This window comes from Panthera onca, chromosome B4 (genome assembly GCF_046562875.1).
Source record: "Panthera onca isolate mPanOnc1 chromosome B4, mPanOnc1 haplotype 2, whole genome shotgun sequence".
In the NCBI taxonomy this organism is placed as follows: Eukaryota; Metazoa; Chordata; class Mammalia; order Carnivora; family Felidae; genus Panthera; species Panthera onca.
Genome location: NC_138345.1, coordinates 37,361,657 through 37,382,426, shown reverse-complemented (window position 1 = coordinate 37,382,426; position 20,770 = coordinate 37,361,657). Strand labels below are relative to the sequence as shown.

Genomic DNA, 20,770 nt, shown 5'->3' with positions numbered 1-20,770 from the left:
ATGCTTCCTGGCTCTTGCTAAGCTCCAGCCCCCACTGTTTTTGCCTCTTAATGAAAGCAGTGATCTAGCTTCCTCCTCTTTATTTTTTCAATCAAGGCTCACAGCATCTACAGAATTGATTATCCCTTTTCCTGGCTGGAGTCAGAGCCTTAGCCTGATCTGGCAAAGTCTACTTCTTGCCATGGAAGCACATGACCCTCCCTTGAGGCTACTGCTTCAGTGTGACCACAGCTCCTCTGTCTGAGCACATGCTTGCACACCCACCCAGCTATGCATTTAGAGCCGGTGGATCCCAGGGCTTTCCCGTGTTCCCCAACCCTTAAGCAGAGGATTACTGGAGGCTGGGTAAGATTCCTGAATTGTGAATCAAATTCAGCTCCTACTCCCCACCTCCAAGTAGCCATGAAGTCTGGGTGGCTCAGTAGTAACCCCTGTCCTCTCTTCTCTTCCTTCGTCCTTTGTCTTCCTTTTATACTTTCTCTTCCTCACCACTTTTTCCTTTCTCTTTGTCCTTCCTTCTCTCTTTCCTCTTTCTTCTCTCCCCTCAAACTCTTTCTCTCTCCCATATTTTCTTCCTTCTATCTATCTGTTGGTTCCACGTAAGCTGCCCAGGGAAGACTCCTCTACTCCCATCCTTTAAGCATGAAATAAATCTTAGGTCAATTTTTGAGCTCCATGGTATCATACTGACTGGAGGCTGAAGGATAGTTAGAAAGTCATTAGATGTGCTTCTTAGCCTGTTGTCTAAAATGCTGATTGGAGCAGGTGTCTCTGCTCCTACTGAGTCAGGGTTGTCCTCCTGGAGATGGCAGCTCAAGTCTGGCCCATTCTGAGAGCTATTAAGAGACTGTGAAGGTCTGTCAGTCAGTCAGCTGTATTTTATCTAGTGTCCAGTCCATTCAAAACTGTACACCCTGTGCTGGGGAAAAACAGGAAAGAAGCAAATAGACCTTGTTCAACATACATGAGACATATATCGAGAAATATCTAAACAAATATAAGCAGATTGCTGCTGCCTAGAGCCACCCTCTATCAGAAGAGAACAGGGTGAAAAGGGGGAGCATATAAATCATATTGAGAGCCCTGAGAGAAGGTTATCTTGGTTGGAGTCAAGGGTTTATGTCAGGAAGAGTAAGAGCCAAGGGTAGCTGGAAGGAGGACACAGCCTTGAAGATTCAATTCACAGAGATACCTGTATTGCATATGAACATCATCCCATCCCCTAAAAGTACAGTCCCCCCTACCCTAATCACCTCCTACTAGGCTAAACCCTTTCAACAGAGTAAGAAGGGCCTTGATACTCAGAGTCCTTGTCTACCTGTAGCTGGAAGGCCTGCTTTGCTGGGGAAGCAACGAGAAGGTCAGTGCTCACCAAACTGCATATCCTCCTTTTCTTCCTCTACCCCCAGCAAGAAGAGGACTTCTTGCCAGTCAGCTGGAAAATGGGGCCAGAGTGAAGGCTCACCAAGAGGAAGGAGTGTGTGTCTTTTTGCTCACCTAGAAGCCGGCACAAAGTAGGCACTTATAAAGATCCTCTGTCCCCTGCTTGTACAAGAGCCCAGACCACTGCTCTTTCTAGTTTTTCATCCAAAAAGAACACAATTCAAGAGAAGCAAGTTACCCCTGCTTCAGGGAAAACCCACTGGGCTCTGTCCTCCTCACAAGCTCTCTGTGCCTTGCTCCATCCTGCTCTGTCCTTCCATATCCCCAAGCCCTTCCCAGGCCCACAGAGTTAGCACCATAAGGGCCCCATACAAAGACATCCTGGAACATTTTCCTATTGGCCTGAAACCAAGCAAGAGGAGCAGCAGTTGGTTCTGCTGATTCAGCAAATATCTGTGCAGCCTGAGTTTCAAAGGTCATTTACGAGAAAAGGCAGATGGGGTCAGGTCTGGGTGGAGAGCTGATGAAAGTGAGGCTGATATGGGAAAGGAGGGGAAAGGTGGGATCAGCAGTAGGACCTGTGGTCCAGAAAGAGACTTGGATCCTGAATTTAAATCCTGTGTAAAGATTTTTAGACAAACTGACCTTGTTGGGGACCCTCAAAAATTTTCACTGGGGCCCAAACGGACTCTCCATGGCCCTGAACACTAAGCAGCTGCTTAGTAAGGGGGTTCTTATAAGAAGTCCTGGGGACACTCTCATTGCGCCTGGCAGATCCCCAAATGCAAGGCCATCTGGCAGGATTTCCAAGGCTTGGGCGACTGCAGCACCTTCTTTTTCTGCTTCTGGAAAAGCACAAAGTATAGGTTCTCATACAGGCTGGAAAGGGTTTCTTGTTTCCATGAGGAAGGCGGTCACCTCCATTTCAAGGAACATGGGCATTAACAAACAAACAAACAAACAAACAAACAAACAAAGATCAGGAATAGAATGAGGGAGAAATTAGGTTTTTCAGGCTAAAAAGAACTTAAGGAAACCACAGAATCACAGAATTTTCAAGACCTAGGTGGTTAAGAACATGGCCTTTGTGGGGCACCTGGGTGGCTCAGTCGGTTAAGTGTCCGACTTTTGATTTTGGCTCATGTCATGATCTCACAATTTGTGGGTTTGAGCTCCGCATCTGGCTCCATGTTGACGATGCAGAGCCTGCTTGGGATTCTGTCTCCCTCTCTCTCTGTCCCTCCTCTGCGCTCTCTCAAAATAAACATTTACAAAAAAATTTTCAAAAAGAACATGGGCTTTGAAATTAAGCAAATCTGGGTATGAATCCTGCTCTAACATCTATGAGACTTTACATTCATTATTTGCCCTCTTTAAGCCTCTGTTTTTTTCATTTATAAAATGAGAAGTAATATATACATTGAAGAGTTGTTGTAAAATTTAAAAGTTAAATAGTATCATTTGTTAGTACTGTTCAGGACACATAGTAAGTGCTCAATACATTGTAGTATTTCTACAGATAAAGAAACCAGGGCCTAGGGCCCATCCACAGTCAGACCACAGTGAAAGACTAGAATCCAAGTTCAGGATTCCTCCATCCTTCCAAGCCTGCTTTCCACCTGTGCCCTTTTCTCATCTACCCCTCTACCTTTGGACAATGCATACCCAAGCTATTGCAGATATGAGAATGTGGAGCTTACCCTGAAATGCAGCCAAGCAGGACAAATCCTCTAACCCTTGGTGATCCGTGATGAGGTCCCATGACTTTATAGTTGGGAAATACTTCCTTAAACTCAACTAAGTGTCTTCTGTTGCATCATTGTAAGATTATTTGCACTTCTCCTAAGGAAATCAAAGGGATCTGAATTATCACCCAGTGCCCCATGGTGATAAGAATGACCTTGCCCATTTTCTAAGTGGGGAAACCACAGTCTCATCTAGTATATGAACTTGTCAAGGATTAAAGTAAAGGGTGAGGGGAGTGGAATCTGAACCAGGAGAATGCTTGCAACTTCCCTGGAATGAAAGCTATATCCATTCTTCCAAATTCTTCCATCCTGGGGATGGAAGGGTAGACCTGCTCTTTGCTTACCTCTGAGGTCAAAAAGTTGCAAACAACAGCAGAGATTGACTGAGAAAAGGAGAGTCTGATGTGTTGTGGGATTTGGGGTGGTGGTTGAGGGGAAAGGCAGGGAGCTGGGGGAGGGCTCTACTTTCTCTGATCAAGCCTAGAGAAAAGAGAACTTTCTTAGATGAAATAACATCTAGGAGAAACAAAGAAACAAACAAGCAAACAAATAAACAGAAAAGAGAGTGGGCTTCTGAAATTCCATCCCAGGGTGGTTGTGACTGTGAGGCCACCACAGGCAAAGCCTGCTATGTGTGGCCCTGGGCACCGTGGGGGCATGGGCTGTTATGCTGTTGCTTTTTGTTTGGAATATCCCATCTGGGAGGGTTATGTAACTCTGCAGGACCAGTGTATGTGCTGAGTGGTACCTTTTGTCACCAGCAGGCAGGCAGGCTACTGTGGACAGAGGCCATGCAGTCTTGTCCAAGTCCCTGCCCACACTCTGTGCTGGCATCAGGCCATTCCCTCTGGCCACAGCTGTAGGGGCTGGAGGGCTTTAGGAGCTGGATCAGGGTCCTCCTGCCCTTAGGGGGAGTCAGAGCTGGAAAGGTACTAAAAAGTCCTTTGGTCCAAACTTCTCATTTGGCAAATGAGAAAACTGTGGCCGAGAGGTGACTGATGCTTCCAGATGCGTCAGTGGCAGAACTGGGCCTAGAACTCATCATCTGGTTCTCCTGACACTATACGGTAATGGGCTGTGGGCGTACAAGGCCAAACCTATGGCGACTCAGGGGACCCAGGGAGGTCTCTGCCTTCAGACTAGCTTGCCTGTGCCAACAACTCCACAATTAGAGATTCCTTACGATACTTCAAGGTTATCCCCCTTGGTAAAATGCAAATTCTCCTAGGATAGGAGAAAAACAACACATTTAGCTATATCAGCCTTCACACTTCAGCATGAAAGAGGTTTTATTTGAGCAGTGTCCAAGAGCTGATTTGATAAGGAAGGAGGATGCCATGGTGGCACCGATTGACTAAGGGACCAGGCATGAGGCTCACAAAAGTTGAAGGGCTCATGGGGGAGGCTGTTGAAAGCCTAAATGATTTTCAGCTCTGCTGTATTTTTCAGGGAACCAGCACTGCTTTGCCTGGATCTGGCAAGCGAAGGGGTAGGGGAACCCATGGCACTCCTGCACTGGCGTGTCTTGGAAAAGTAATTATCTGGGTCGTAGAGGGATACTTTCTCAGTGAGCTTCATGTGCAAGTCATAAGGCAGGAACTTAAGGAGCATCCTGACACTTGGTAATCTCTTTTGATCCTTTTTAGGATCTTAAAATACTTTTTTAGTTGGCAACTCTATTGGGGTTTGCTATGCAGTGGGAACCTGTGGACAGGAAGGGTTAAACAGGAAAGAGAGGTTGGTACTTCATGGGCCTGGAACAAATGGGGGATGAGAGGCTACCTCAACATCTCGTAGGTTCTTGATGAATACTGCCTGAATAAATAAGCTCTTAATATGTACGATCCAGGCCGGCTCAGCAGTTGCAGAGTTGAGGGAGGCAAGGGTATGGTGTCAGAGCTGAAGAAGATCTCAACTGGAGGGGAGGCCCCACAGGGGAAGTAGGTTGTAGTTAAGCCCAATAGCCCAGTTTCTGCAGTTAGTATGCGTGAGAACCTAGATCAGTGGCTTAGCTCTTAAGGCCAGTTGGGGAGTGAGAGGCATATGAGGGCTCCTCCCAGCTAATAGAGCCCACCCCCATAGCTATCCATGAGCATGGAGAAGCCTCCCCTCCCACTGCCCCCAGCCTCTGACCCCAGACCAGTCTGGTCCTGAGCCTGGGAAGCTGTGTTAAGAGTTAAGCATGAGAAAGCCCTTTGAGTGTTTCATCTCAGGGCCACTCACACCACCCCCCTGATCTGCCCTTGGCCTCGTCAGAAGGTTATATAAGAAATAGGCAAAAGGTCTATGATGATGGGAGAGAAAGGAAACCCAAACTGTGGCCATGTGTCCAGGTGGAAAGAGAAGAGAGAGCTGGATTCTGGCCAGGAGAATGCAATGGGAACCAGTCTCAAGCTCCAGGCCTCTTTACTCCTATTTCTCTACCAGGCAGTATCAGCTGTGTTGATGGAAATGTCAGGACACTGCAGGGAGGGTGAGTGGATGTGTATAAGGTGTGGACGTGCTTGCGGGACTGAGTGGGTGCAGTTGTGCATGGGTGAGTGGGTTACTTGGGCTGGGGGAAGTGGATCACAACGGACACCATATAAAGACATGCAGGTCTCACAGCAGAACTCAGCGGGTCTTCCTCCCACTTCCCCAGGACACCCCGCTCTGGTCATACTGTCAGAACTCTGGGTTCTATCTCCTTTCTCTGCATGACTTACTTCATCTCTCTTGGCTAGCCAGTTTCTGCTGGGTCTTCCCCTCTGTAAAATGGGGCGAGTCTATAATGCCTCCACTCCCTCACTCTGTTGCAGGTGTGAAAGAGACCTGGCCTCCAAAGGCTGTGAGCTCCTGGGAGGAAGGCTGTCTGGAGGGTGGGCAAGTGCAGGGGTTGGGGATCTGAGACTCTCTATTGAGGTACCGCGTTTGGAAGTTCAAGTAGCCTGCAGCGGTGTGATACATGGAAAGCTGCCCTGTGGTTTTCCCTGAACCTGACTTTGGGTAGCTTCGGCCAGGACCTGGCACCACATGACCTCTCAGGGCTTTGGAGCCATCAGGTCAAACCAGCTGCCTCCCTGCCTCCAACCAGGAATACACTCCCCATCCCAGGCAGAGAGGCAAGGGAATTCCACGATTTCTTCCTTGATAAATGATTCCAATGCACCACGATTTTCATTCAACACATCAGTTCAACCCAGTGATTATTTTAAAGCAGCAACAGCAACACAAACTCTGCAAAGCAGTTGGGAATCTCTTGCTTGTGTCTAGTTTCAGTATTTCCTGTGCACAGTCTGGTCTTTACAGAGATACCCTGGATGCTTCCAAACCGGCTTATTTGGCATCTTTGACATTCTTGGGGCTACTTAAATGCTAAGAGGCAATCAGGGAGGGCCGAGGGCCCAAGGGTATTCCAGAAGCAGGCTGGACTCTGACCGCGAAGTCAGGACCCCTGAGTTCTGAATGCTGTGCCCACCCTCACAGACCCCAAGTATAAGCTTGGTGCAAATCCTTCCCCTTCTCTGGGCCTTGGTTTTTTCTTTGATCAAAGGGGACAATCACTCTTTGCTCAGCTCTTCAACTCTGTCTCCCCTCGATTCGCCAAGTCCACAAAAACGAGAGCTGTTAGGAGGTTGCTGCAGCACGAAGGACCTCGCTCACACGTGAAAAGTGGCTTCCAAATGATTAGAGCCTTAGGAAGGGAGCTCAGGAAGGGGGATAGAGGGAGACTGAATTCACTCTCCCTTTCAAGAAGAAAAATGAGACCCCTGCAGTGTAGGGCGTTCCCTGCAGGTCGGGGAGGTACGAGGTGAATGCTGCAGAGGCTACCAGCTGTAAGTGCCCAAGGAATTTCCACCGGGCTCCCTCTGGATTTTGCATGAAAACCGGGAGCAGCTGGAGGGGAGAGCTCAGGAATCAGGAACCTCTGCCCCCCGAACTCGCTCGGAAAGCCTGGGGAAAGCCCTTCCTCCTCTGGCCGCTTCCCCGGGGGCTTCTCCATGGGGAGGGCGCGTGCCGCCGGGCTTTCGGCTGCGTGGGCGGCTTGGCGAGCTGCTGACAGCAGGATGGAACCTCCGGCCCCCGCGCCGCGCCCCGCCCCGCGCCGAGCTCTGCGCTCCCCCGCGGGGGCGGGCACCCCGGCCGGGGGAAGCCGCGCGCCCCCCGCCTCCCGTGCGCACGCGCCCCGCGCCCCCAGCCCTCCCCCGACCGGCGCGGCGCCGCTGAGTCACCGGCTCCGGAGGCGCAGCCTTGGCACCTGTGCGTTCGGGCTCGGCCCGGCCCGCGGCGCCCCCGCCCGCCTTCCGGGGGCCTGGCCGCGCTCGCGCTGCCGGCCTCCGCCTGAGGCCGCCCTGCCCCTCTCCCTGGTCCCCTCTCCCCGCGCCCCCGCCAGTCTCTCGAGTGTGACCGTTCCCCTCGGTATCTCTCCGCCCCGCGGCCCCCTCCGACTCAGCCCGGCGAGCGCGCCGCCGCCCGCCCACGGCGTCTGGGAGCGCCCCCGGCGCCACCGCCGCCCGCGCCTTCCCGGGAGCAGAGGGGGAGGTCGGGGGGCCTCCGTGCTGCGTCACCGTGCGGCCGCTGCTGCTCCTGCTGCCGCCGCCCGCGGCCCCGCCGGCTCCCCCCCGCCCCACACCATGACTGCTCCGCACAAGGGTGCGGATCCTTTCCCAGGCCTCCCTCCGTAGGCCCCAGCCCAGGCTGGTGTGAGTGGATCCCCTTTGAAGGGGAGAAGGCGGGGGCGGCTTCAGGGATCCGGATGGTGTCACCGAGGTCCGACATCTACACAGCATCCACCTCCCCTAGCTTCCCGTGTACCCAAGACATGTCGGCGAGAGAATCCCGGCTGTAACTTAGCTTCCCGTGTTTATATTTGTGCTTTATAGGATCACATAATCTTGGGATTCTGGCCCAACCTATGATGAAGCATATGGCTTCATTTGTAGCACTAGGTTTGAATCCTGACTCCGTCATGAGCTTATACTCAGTAGCGACAGGCTTGGTTTTCGTATCTGTAAATGCGGATAGGGATAGTCCTAACTTCATAGGATTGCTGTGGAAATTAAGAGGAAATGCCAATAAAGCACCAAGCAAGGCAAGCGCCTGGCACACAGTAAGGACTCAAAAGAGCATAATAATTGCTGTTATTTTAGGACCTTTGGAGTCAGAAAGTGGTTTTCGAAAGTAGAGCGCTCTTCCTTACCTCCCTGTGGCTTCCAGAGGGTGCAGAACAGGACGACTTCTCCTTCACAATCCCTCAAACATTTGAAGAAGGGTCATCTCTTCCTTTCCTTGCCTTCCTGTCCATGATCCACACCCACCCCCCACGCCTGTCTTTTTTTTTTTTTTTTTTCTTTCAGAAGAACACACCTAAGCCTACCACTTCCTGCTCCACGTGGCTTTGTGGGTCACTCTGTGTGGCCACCTCATCACTGCTTTCTAGAACACAGGAGCCAGGAATGAGTCCTTAGCCCAGGAGGTATGGGCAGACCAGCCTGGGCACAGGGAGCCCCTCCTCACCCTGTACCAGCAGGGCAGGTTCTGGATCCTGCCCAGCTTTGGATGGCACCTGGGAACCCACTGGCTTTCTCAGCCCCTGGCCACAAGTGGGACCTATCAAGTGAGGTCAGCGAGGGCTGAAGGACTCTGTCCTCAGACTTCTGGTGGCCTGTACTTGTGCAAGTGGCTTTCGTTTTAACACCAAAAATGCTGAACGTTTCACCTGGCCCTGTTGGTTTTCATTTTGTTAATTTATTTGTGCTCTTTTTAAAATTTAAATTGCCCTTGGGGTTCCTGGGTAACTCAGTCACTTAAGTGTCAGATTTGGGCTGAGGTCACTATCGATCTGTGGGGTTGCTGAGTTGGGGCCCTGCATCAGGCTCTGTGCTGACAGCTCAGAGCCTGGAGCCTGCTTCAGATTCTGTCTCTCTCTCTCTGCCCCTCCCCCATTCATTCTCTCTCTCTCTCTCTCTCAAAATAAACATTAAGAAACTTAAATTTAAATTATGCTTTTCAAATAAATAATACATAGCACAAAATTAAAAAATGCAGGAGTTGATAGTGAAGTGTCTCCCCACCCTGTTTCCAACCCTTCATCCCCATCGCCACCCCCAAAAACTACTGTTAGCAGCTTCCCATGAGTCCTTCCACGGATAGTCCATGTAGATTCAAGCAAATACACACACACACATACATAAATGTTTGTATATATTTGTGTTTATGTGTGTGTGTTTCTTTTTACACAAATGACAGTAAGCTATATGCTGTTCTGCACCTTGCTTCCTCTGCCTAATATCCATTTGGTGATCCTTCCATATTCAATATAAAAAGAGCCACCTTATTCTTTTATAATAGCTGTAAAATATGCCATTGCATGGCTGCGAATCTGAATTCTTTCTTCTTGTCTGCTGAAGTTTGGAAGGCAAGCTCTGGGTAGCCTGCTTCTGTGTAATTCTTTGGGGTGTGTTTTTCTGAGAGGTGGGTGGGTAGGCACACATTACCTAGGAGGGCTATTTCAACTTGGACCTCCATCAGCTGCTGTAGTCTCCTGCAGACATTGGTAAATCGCGGTGGAAATAAGATTCAGGAAGTGTACTTCCTTACCTGAAAAGTCTTCACCACTCTTTTAGCTTGGCTCCCTTTGTTGCCTACGGCCATCAGGATTAGGAGAGCTGCCAGGGTGTTATAATCTCCTTCATATGAGCTGAAGGTGAGTCCTAAAGCCCCACCTCCTTCAGGAAGTCTTCCTGGACTGATAAGAGGAAGAAACTGAGGTTCTCATCACCACTCTCCCTACCTCCCACCCCTGACTGAGTATACTCCAGTCCTTGCAAAGTATGAAATCAATTCTTTATTCCTTGGTTTAAAAGTGCTTGTTTTCTTCTCTACATAAGTGTATATTCATGGCATGTGTGTTCTTTCACTTAACAAATATTTGATTGTCTACTGTGTGCCAGTTACTACTGTTCCAGGCACTGGGGTACAGTAGTGAACAAAATATCCTCAACTCCCTTTGTGAAGCTGACAGACTAAAAACTAAGCAAGATTAAGAATGAAACCATACAGGGAGGGGTGTTCTGGAGAAAAATAAAATGGAGAAGGGGACCTGGGAGTAAGGGGGTTTACAATTTCAAACAGGGGACCCTGGGAAGGCCTCCCTGAGAAGATAAGACCTGAGCAAAAGGCCGGAGGAGGGGATTCTGTGCCATCGGGTTGGGGGGTGGGGTGAGCACTCACAGCAGAGGCAGAGTCCTGGTGAGAGAAACCACCTGGTTGTTCAAGTAAGACAGGAGCAGAAGGACTGCAGGGAGAGTAGTCTGAGGCAACATCGGAAATGTTGGTGGGGTGTGGGGAAGGTGGGAGAGTGCAGGGGTGCAGCAAATCCTGGAAGAGATGCTCACCTGGGATCCATCAGGCTATTTGGAAATGTGTGGGGATCTTCTAGTTGTTACAATGGCTGACAGGGTTGATGGGGAAGTGCTGAGGGGCAAGGAATACACTTAACATCCTATAGTGCACAAGACTGTTGCCATGGTGAAGTATGTATGTTCCTGCCCAAAACACCAATGTTTCTTTTTTTTTCTTTAAAGTTTATCTTGAGAGAGGCAGGGACAGCACAAGTGGGGGAGGGGCAGAGAGAGAGGAAGAGAGACATTTCCAAGCAGGCTCCACGCCCTCAGCGCAGGGCCTAATGCAGGGCTCAAACCCAAGAACTGTGAGATCGTGACCCCAGCCCAAACCAAGAGTCGGATGCTTAACCGGCTGAGCTACCCAGGGGCCACCAAATACCAATGTTTCTTGTTGAGAAACACTGATAGGGTCTTGACGTGCATTGTGATGAGTTTGGCTTTTACTTTCAGAAAAACTGGGTTAAAAGGAACCTTGGCTGCTGGGTTGAGTTTCAGTTGAGAATAGCCTGAAGAGGAAGAAAGCCAGAAGCAAGGACACAGGCAGGACATTGTGGTAAGGTCCAATCGAGAGATGGAAGTGGTGTGAACCTGGGGTAGGAGCAGTGACGGTGGTGACAAGCAGCCGAACCAGCAGTATTTCCCGAAGGATCAATGCGGTGTGTGAGAGAAAGAGGATTTGAGGGTGAGTCCAAGAGTTTGGGCCAAAGTTATTGGAAGGAGGAGATGGGGAAGTCTGGACAGGGAGAGACGAAAGGTGAAGTCTCAGACATGTTAAGTTTGGGATGTAGACGCCCAAGTGGAGACAATTAGTAGGCATTTGGAACGGACTGGACGTATAAATTTGGGATGGCTTTGAAAGCCCTAAGACTGGATGACATCCCCAAGAAGCAAGAAAATACTAAAGAGGACTAGGGATGGAGCCTTGGAGCATGCCAGTTTCAAGAGAAAGGCTGGAGAAGTGTGCGGTGTCCTAGCACAGAGGTGTTTCAACCAGGAGGGTAGGAAGGTGGAGGCAAGCCCTGGAGTAGGGTGAGAGACGAGAACTGCCGTCAGCCTTCACAGTATTGAGGTAATCAGTGACCTTGAAAAGCATAGCTTTGGTAGCACCACGGGGGAGCTTGATTAGTGTGGGTGTAAGGAAGAAGGGAAAAGAGACAAATCAACCAAATGTGAGGTGTGGAACTTGAGTAGGTCCTAATTTAGGCCAAACAACTCTAAAAAGACATTTTTAAGGCAAACAGGGAAATTTGAACACAGATAATGGAGAATTATTATTCATTTAGTTAGGTATAATAATGATCCTCTTATTGTATCTTTTTTAAAGTTCTTATTTGTTAGAAATACATTCTGTCTAAAATGATATTATTTCTGGGGTATGCTTTAAAGTCCGCCAGCTGGGGCTCCTGGGTGGCTCAGTCGGTTAGGAGTCTGACTTGATTTCGGCTCAAATCATGATCTCACAGTCATGAGATTGAACCCTGTGTTGCGCTCTGCTCTGGACATGGAACTTGCTTGGGATTCTCTCTCTCCCCGTCTCTCTGTCCCTTCCCCTCAAAAATAAAATAAAATAAAATACTCCTGCAAAAACTATTGGGGTAAAAGATTGGTAAAATGTATGTTTGAAATTTCCCTACTAAGAACTTTAAAGGTTGACAGAACAAGAGGAACAGTAGACAGTGAGTATAGAAAAGTCTTTGATGAATTTTCTTATAAGGAAGAGTAAAGTAATGGGTTGATAACTGGAGGGGGACATGGGTTTAAGACAGAAGACCGCTCTGGAAGGTGGGAGAAATCACACATTTGTTTCCATCATACAACAGGCGACTATACTTGCTGACCATCTGCCACAGAATGGCCCTTAGCTGAGCCCTGTAGGGAAACTGAGGAAGACTGCATCACTACCTAGAGGGAAGCCACAATAATTTAACGAAAGTGAACATTTTGTCATGTGCTTGCTATGGGCTAGGCACCAGGTTAAGTGCTTTACAGACTTATCCTTGTATATGTGCTGATGACTGCTACAGTGGGGGGTGAGGCCAAAGAGTTAAGGTAAGTTGTCCTAGGGCAAGCAACCGTCATGAGGTGGTGTCCACACCCAGACCCAGGCAGTGTGATTCCAGCAGTTGGTATCTTCACCTCTGCTCTCCACTGCCTTCCTGCAGATGATGCAGTAACAGGTATCCAGATGGCTAAGAGATGCACTTGCCCCTGACTCCGCCCTGGAGACTGTCATTCACAAGACGGTTAGTGGAGGGAGGGCAGCCAAAGGTTTTTTAAATGAAACTCTCAGGATTCTGATGCTGCTCCCTGCTTAAGAACCATTAGAATAGATCGGCCCAAGCACACTCATTTATCAACACATATACACAAATATTCACATGAGTGCTGTGAATAATTAGACTAGCTGGGGGCTGGGAAAATATTAAAAGATAATGAACTATGCTGTATAGGAAAGAGGAAGGTGGAGAGAGGGGAGCTGAGCACATTATTGTTACTTAGGGATGGAAAAATCTTATTTAGTTGCCTCAAGGGCTGGAGTCATATCTGTATATTCATTTAGCAAATATTTATTGGGCTCCTACTGTGTGTCAGGCTCTGCTGCAGGTGCTGGGAATTCACAGTCAGACAAAGACTCTGCCATCACGGAGCTCATATTCAAGAGAAGACAGGTATTAAACAAGAAAATGACCATATGTGTGTGCATATAAACTCATAAGGACTCTAAGGGATAATAAGGGGATGACTGGGGGGGGTAGTTTTGCTAGGCAAGACCTCACCTAGAGATTAAATAAAGCTAGGGACAGAGCCATGTGAAGACTTGAAGGGAAAACATTCTGTGCAAAGGCCCTGGGGCTGGAAGACATGGATGTATTCAAAAAATAAAAGAAGGGAAGGGGGTGGGAGAGATGGGGTTGGAGGGTCAGATGGGGCTTCCAGAGGAGTCTGGGGGGTGAGAGACAAATGGGAAGACATGGGGGTGGAACTTTGAACAGGGAAGGGTGCACTACTGTGGAAAACTGAGTTGGGAGTTCAAAGGGCAGAAGAGGGAGAGCAGTTCAGCAGAGAGAGCCCTGGAATGCCATTCCCAATCATCTGCTATTCAATCATTTATTCCGTCTTTCTTTCAATATCTGTGTGCTAATTTCTGCTATGTGCTCGGCCTTTATGTCCATCTACCACCTCATTTTATCCACACACCCCTGACGGGAAGGTATTATTATCCCTATTTCACAGGTGTGATAACTGAGGCTCAGAGAGGTTAAGGTGGCCCACCCAAGGTCACACAGTAAGGTGGTGTCTTCAAGATTCCCATGCAAGCTTTAGCCTCTCGTACCCTGACATAGCCATCCCCACTCTAGGGGAGTCCTCTGCAGCATGAGAAGCCCTTCCCCTAGGCAAGTCCTGATGGGGAACCTGGCTCAATGTTCAGGGACAAAAAGGTTGGTGGCACCATGCCCATGTGACAGTTGTTTGTGTTGCTGCAGCTCTGAACTTGGCCTTTGGCCCACTCATCTCTGCCATGCCACACAGGACTAGGCTAGAGGACTGGCAGAATGCCACCCACACATAGCCACAGATGGATGATTTGTAGGTCCCCATGGAACATCATATCCTTCCAGGACCCACATGGTCAGGAGGGTTCATGTAGGGGCTAGAAAATCCTTGGGCTCTGTGGTGTGTGTGTGTGCACGCACATGACTGCACATGCAGAGTTGTATATGAAAATATGTATATATGTATATGTGTGTCTACATACGCAAGAGTGAATGCATGTGCATTCGCGTTTTGTGTGTGCATAGGTTTGTGTGTGCATAGGTTTGGGGAGTTTCTATTGAGTGTGAGACTTGGAGTATATTTAGGAAACATGTGCATTTTTGTGAGAGTTGTGGGTGTGTTCACAAAATGAGGTGTGAGTGTTAGGGAGTGTGTGCACATATGTGTGTGTGCAATGAGGAGCATGCATGTATATTTATGTGTGTATGAATCTCTGCACTCCCAAGCAAGTGTCTGTAAGCACACTGAGTGTTAGTGTGTAGCTGGTTCCCAGAAGCAGTGGGTGTTTCTGTGGGTTTGTGAATTGGGTTGCAGCACATGAGCAGGGCAGGTGGCTAGGAGGTAGTTGAGGTACAAGATTGGGGATTGGCTGGATGGGGTTTTATGTTTCTGTCTAACTCCAAATCTGACTATGCTATAGAGGGCAAGATCAAGGCTCTTGCTGTCACAGCCCAGAGGCCATCTCTCCTGCGATGCCTGCCTTGGGGTTGTAGGGCAAGGCAGAAGCGAGTGCCAGGATGCAGTAGACAGCAGTGGTGGGGCATGGGGCTGGAGTCTTAGCTGTGTCTCAGGAGTCATCAAACCTCCCTTGGCCTTAATTTCCTCGTCAGGTACATGGCATTAATATTAATATTAATTATTATTATAATTACATAGTATAATTATTTTTACTACCATTATTCACTGGGATTATTCATAGGGCACTCAAAAATGTTACGGTAAATCAGAAACACTGACAAATGCAGCCATTGTTATTGACCAGGATCTGCCTTCACCGTTCCTGGAAAAAGCAGTGAATGCCCACAATTGACTAAGGGTGGGTGAGTAACACTGTGTAGGTGCGCTTCTCTGGTACGAGGCAGGATGTGGTGTGAGGCAGCCTCTGTGGCTGGCATGGGCTCGGTGGCTCCGATCCGTCCTCTCAAGCTGGCTGTCCCCTGTAGCCAGGCACCTGTCTGCCAGGTAATAGAGAGATCTCTCATGAGAGGAGCTGGCGGGATGCAGCCGAGCGCCTGGCTCTGTAATTCCTGCTGAGCCGCCCAGCCTGGCACCGGGAGTTCTGCTGGCTGGCTCCCTACAAAGACGGCTGGACTTCAAACAAGTAGGCTTCAAGATAGGCGACTGAACGGCTCAGGGGTTGCTGGCAGGGCCACTGTGCTGGGCAGGAAGGAGAGAGGGCAGCAGGAAGCTCAGGGGCTCAGAGGAAGCCCTCATGCCTGAGGCCCTGAGCTTCCTGCTGCGTGGAGGGAGGAGGAGGTTGGGGTCCCCTGTCACACTCAAGTGAGAGACCGACTTTCCTGGTCTGAGTTAGGCTTCCCCCAGACTGCCACGTTGATGCCAAGGCTGTGTGATATTAAGCAAGTATCCTGTCTCTCTGAGCCTCCTCATCTGTAAAATGAGGATTAAATTGAGACAATGTCTGGAAAGGGCTTTGTACAGCTGCACATTTGATAATAATGGTGGACAGGTCTTTGTGGCATGTACTTGGGCTTTTGTTGACATATGTACACATTTCACGAATGTGCATGTTTAATTCCCCATTTTTCTCCAGCACCCTTGGTAATAAGGACTTTATTCACACATTGAGTCAACAAATGATATCTACTGCATGCCACGAGCCAGACTGCATGCCATCCTGGATGGAGAGGCTAATTGGTCCCAGGCGCTGCTCTGCCCTGGAGAACTCACTCTAGTATAGGGAAAGATGTATACATAAACACTGGTGACGCAGCGTGGAAAAAATTGATGGTGCGGCCCACTGGGGTTGGAAGGAGGCTGGTGTGGGAATCCAGAGATAAGAGGGTCCAGCTCAGGCAGGGGCAGGAGCTGAGGCCAGCAGGGCTGGGGTGCAGGCACGGCAGCAACAGGGGAAGGCTTTGCAGAGGTCTGGGTGCTGGGCCCTGGAGGGTGGGTGGAACCTGGAGATCTGGAGATCGAGGCAGCCTGGGATCTCTGGTGGAGGTGTCCATGCATTTCACTCTGTTTCCTAATGATATAATTCAGAGATGGATAGGGGCTGTTATTGCAAGACTTTGCATGCAACTCCAGGGCTGGGAGAGAGGAATTCTGGATCTAGGGAGAGCAGGGGCATATTGACGTGGCCAGGCACACTTCTGAGCTCTTTAGATATATTGGTTCATTGAATCCTCATGCTAACCCTTGAGGTAGATGCCATTAGCGTCCTATTTTACAGGTAAGGAAACTGAGGCTCCGGCAGGCCAACCTATTAACTAGAAAGTAGCAAAACCAGACTCTGGACTCTGGACTTGCCGTGGCCTGTATTGGTGCATGGTCCCGTATCGGTGCATGGTATGGACATCGATTTTGACTCTGCTCTCTGCTAAGCATTGCACTAGCATGACATGGGTTATTTTGTTTGATCTTCACAATAACCCTATGAGGTAGCTTCCTTTATGATCCTCCCTCCTCACAGCTGAAAATCTGAGGCAGAAGAAGGTCAGATGATCTGCCCAAGATCTCACAGCCATCCCAGTGGAAAGGTAGGGCCTGAATGTATGTCTTCCCAAACCTCCAGCCTGCTTGCTTTCCATGGGACCATGCTACTTCCTGTAGTTTAAGGGGCCTTGATGGAATTCTTCCCTAGAGTATGTGGCTCCCTCACTGCTCCATGCCGGTGCACTCCTAGGACCCGAGGACCTCAGTTCAATACTCATTCCCCCCCTTACTGGCTGTGTGACCTCAGGGAAACCAGGTCACATCTCTGTTCCTCATCCGCAAAGGAGAATAACTGGCTCTAACTCACAAGGTGGTACAAAGGGTAAAAGATAGGTAAGAAAATGCTATATAAACTGTGAAGTGCTGTAAAGAAGGGAAGAGACAGCAGCACTGTGTGCCCATCACTGTGGTGAAGGTGACTGATGAGGACTGCACAAGGCAACACCAGCAAAAATAACCAAGTGGGATCACATCAGACTAAAACGCTTCTGCACAGCAAAGAAAACCCTCAACAGAGTGAAAAGGCAACCTACAGAGTGGGAGAAAATACTTGCCAAACATACGTCTGATGAGGGGTTAATATCCAAAATCTATAAGGAACTCAATAGAAAAGATCCCCAAACATCTGGCTAAAAAATGGGCAAAGGACCTGAATAGACATTTTCCAAAGAAGACATACAAATAGCCAACAGGTACATTAGAAAAATGCTTGGCATCACTAGTCATCGGAGATATGGACATCAAATCCCCAATGTATCCCATCACCTCATAGCTGTTAGGATGGCCATCATCAAAGAGGCAAGAAATAACAGGTGTGGGTGAGGTTGAGGGTGGAAAGGGGGCCCTGTGCACTGTTGGTGGGGTATCAGCTGCAGCCACCATGGAAAACAGCATTTTCTCAAAATCTTAAAGATAGAACTACCATATGATCCAGCGATCCCACGTTGGGTATTTACTTGAAGGAAACTAAAACTGAATCTGAAAGAAATATCTGCATTCCCCTGTTCATTGCAGCATTATTTATAGGAGCCAAGATAGGGAAACAGCCTAAGTGTCCATCAACGAATGAATAAAGAGTGTGCTGTAGATATACACTGAAATATTATTCAGCCATGAGAAAGAAGGGAATCCTGTCATTTAAGACGACATGGATGGACCTTGAGGGTATTACACTGAGTGACATAAGCCAGACAGAGAAAGACAAATAATGCATGGTATCACTTATGCATGGAATCTTAAAAAAAAAAAAAAAGTCAAACTCAAGAGTAGCACGGTGATTGCCAAGGGCAGGGGGCTGGTGAAAATAGGGAGAGTTTGGCAAAAGGGCACACCCTTTGAGCTGCAAGATGAATCAGGCCTGAGGACCTCATGTAAAACATGGTGACTATACCCAGGCTGACTCTGCTGTCAGTTTAGCAAGCAATGAACAGGTAATCAGTGGCAGGCCCTGTGCACGTGCATAGGGATATAGACACACACAGGGCCCAGAGTTGGCCATTTGGCTGGAAAATGGAACAACTATTTCAAGAATGGAGCGACTGCCATTTATTATACACTACTGTGGGCTATGGACGAAATTCCTAAAGTATATTTTCTCATTGAGTTCCTTCAACTATCCAGTGAGGTACTACTATTATGATGTCCATTTGAGTGATAAAGGAAGATGTTCAGAGTGGTTAAGAGACTTTCCCAAAGTCATAAAGCTTAGTAAATGGCAAAGGAGCTATGTACGTCCAAGTCCTCCTGATTCCAAGCCAAGGTCTTTCCCCTGTGCCTGCCACCTCCACGAAATGAAAACACTTTTTCAGAAGGGCACTGTGGTGGTCTGAGAGATGGGCTGGGAGGTGGAGCTGCAGTCAGGAGGCCATAACAATGAGCGGCCCCACCCCGGTGTGGCCTTCAGTCTGCCTCATGCACAAGGAGCTTGTTGTGCCCGTTACCTCTTACGACACTCAAAGCAACGCAGTGAGGTCATGGGTTTCACAGATAAGGGGAGAAGCTCAGAGAGCTCAAGTGACTTGCCCAAACCACACAGCTAGACGTCTTTCTGGAACTCGCACCCAGGCCTCCTATTTGGCCGATTGCACATCTCCAGCTCTTTCCGTGGCAGTAAAATAACTTGGGGGCTGGAACCAGGCCTGGGTTCAAGTTCTACCTCAACATCTTCCTAGTGGTGTGACTTTGACCATGTTACTAAATTTCTCTATTCATCTGTAAAATGGGAATAATAATATCTACCTCTCCAGTCCATCATTTCATGGTTATCGTACATCAAGTTTCTAGCAAGCAGGAAGTGCTCAATGAGTAAATGAACAAGCAAGCAGTTATGGAGTGTTATTGGCTCTGAGCTCTGTGGGGGAGAGTAAGGAGGAGAGGTGACCCTTTCTGTTAGGAAGAGAATACCCTGATGCCTTTTTAAGGAGATGTGAAGGGAGATGGGGTCCACTGTTTCTCATTTGAATTGAGTGAAAAACTTGCAAAATCCGCATGTAAGTAACTACAAGCCACTTCCTTTCTCTGCCCCTGGCTGCTGGATCATCTGTAAGCACTTGCCTTACTGAGATCTTTCCAAAGCCTTCCGTGGAAGACTGTGCAGTGGCAGATTGCACCAATGAGCAAAGAAAATCTACCCCTTCGTTCGTTGCCCCCATGACTGGAAGAGGGGGTGGGGGCCCAGGAAGAGGAAGTCAAGATGGCACCCTGGTAGGTCTCTGCTTGCAATAGCGCTGTGGTTGCTGAGTTCCTCAGTGACGAGGACTAATAATATCAATAATAGTCATTATAAGATTTTGCATCTGTGCAGGGTTTATTATGTTTCTCCCAAGGCAGTTTCACATTCAAAGTCTTATTGAATCCCTATAATTCAGTGACATAAACAGGGCAAGAATAAGAGCCTCATTTACCATGACTTGACCTTCCAGAGGGCCCACAGTTTTGAAAGGGGAGCTGGGTCTCCAGCTCAGCACTGTTACCGCTGCACTTCTCAGGGGCTCTCGGCCCCAGGCCCAGCTCCAAAATTTCCCCCATTCAACCATCCCCACCCCCAGTTTCTCATTGTCCTAGTTTCTGGCCCCCTGGACTCCTTTGGCTCAGTCATGAGCCATCTGGTCTCTGAAAATCCAATCTAGCGGTTGAAGGAAAGGAAAAATCCGGTGTTTTTTATTGCTGCTTGGAGGGGGGTTAATAATTAGGTGATCTGGGGGCAATGGGAGGAAGAAAGTTAGAAAAGAAATTATTCTAAAGCCTCTTGATGAAGTATCAAGAAGTGAGAAGGGGGAGAAAAAGATTTTAGTCTTAAAAACATCAGCTATATTAAGGCACAATTACATACAATGAAATTCACTGACTTTAAGTGTATGGGTTTAGACAAACCGTCTACAGTTCTGCAACCATGACCTCAATGAAGCTATAGAACATTTCCCTCACCCCGAGGACCCCTTGTTCCCTTTTGCAGTTCACTGTCTCCCTCCCTTATCACTGAGACTGATCTGATGTCACTGTTGTTATATTGCTCTTTCTAAGAAGTCATAAAAATGGAAGTCATACAGTGTGTAGACTTTTGTGTCCAGCTTCCTCCATTTAGTATGATGCTTTTTTGAAACTCATCCACGTTGGTGCACATATGAGTAAGCTTGTTCATTTTATTGCTGAATAGTATTCCATTGTATAGATATACCACAATGTGCATTTACTGGTTAATGAACATTTAGGTTGTTGCTGGTTTTTTATAAAACATGTATTTTTATTTTATTGATAAAAACTGGCTCTACGTACATTTAGAACACCTGGACCATATGTGTGCAGGATAGATCATTTCCTGAATTTATAGACAGTGCTTGGTGAGGACATGTACCTGTGCCCTCCTTGTATTAAGTCTGGGCCAGTTCTACTCCCTCCTACTCCTCTGGCCAAGGTGCAGATGCTCCCAAAGTGGGAACCACTCATTTTAGTCACATGGTTTAAGACATGGATATTCAAACCAAAATATGGTGTTTAACTTTATTCATTGTATTTTATTTTACT

The 20,770-nt window shown here is 48.3% G+C and overlaps 1 protein-coding gene across 7 annotated transcripts in view; it reads left to right on the top strand.

The window, feature by feature from the left end:
- The window catches only part of IQSEC3 (IQ motif and Sec7 domain ArfGEF 3), a 104,493-nt gene that overhangs the window by 3,843 nt on the left and 79,880 nt on the right, over nucleotides 1-20,770 (top strand). For 6 of the 7 annotated variants that reach the window (XM_078450183.2, XM_078450186.2, XM_078450190.2 and 3 more), the window contains exon 2: nucleotides 1,410-1,514. The exons of the other annotated variant lie outside the window; for it this stretch is intronic. In XM_078450183.2, coding sequence (XP_078306309.1) covers nucleotides 1,410-1,514 — 105 coding nt within the window. The remainder of the gene's footprint in view (nucleotides 1-1,409; nucleotides 1,515-20,770) is intronic. 7 annotated transcript variants of the gene reach the window in all.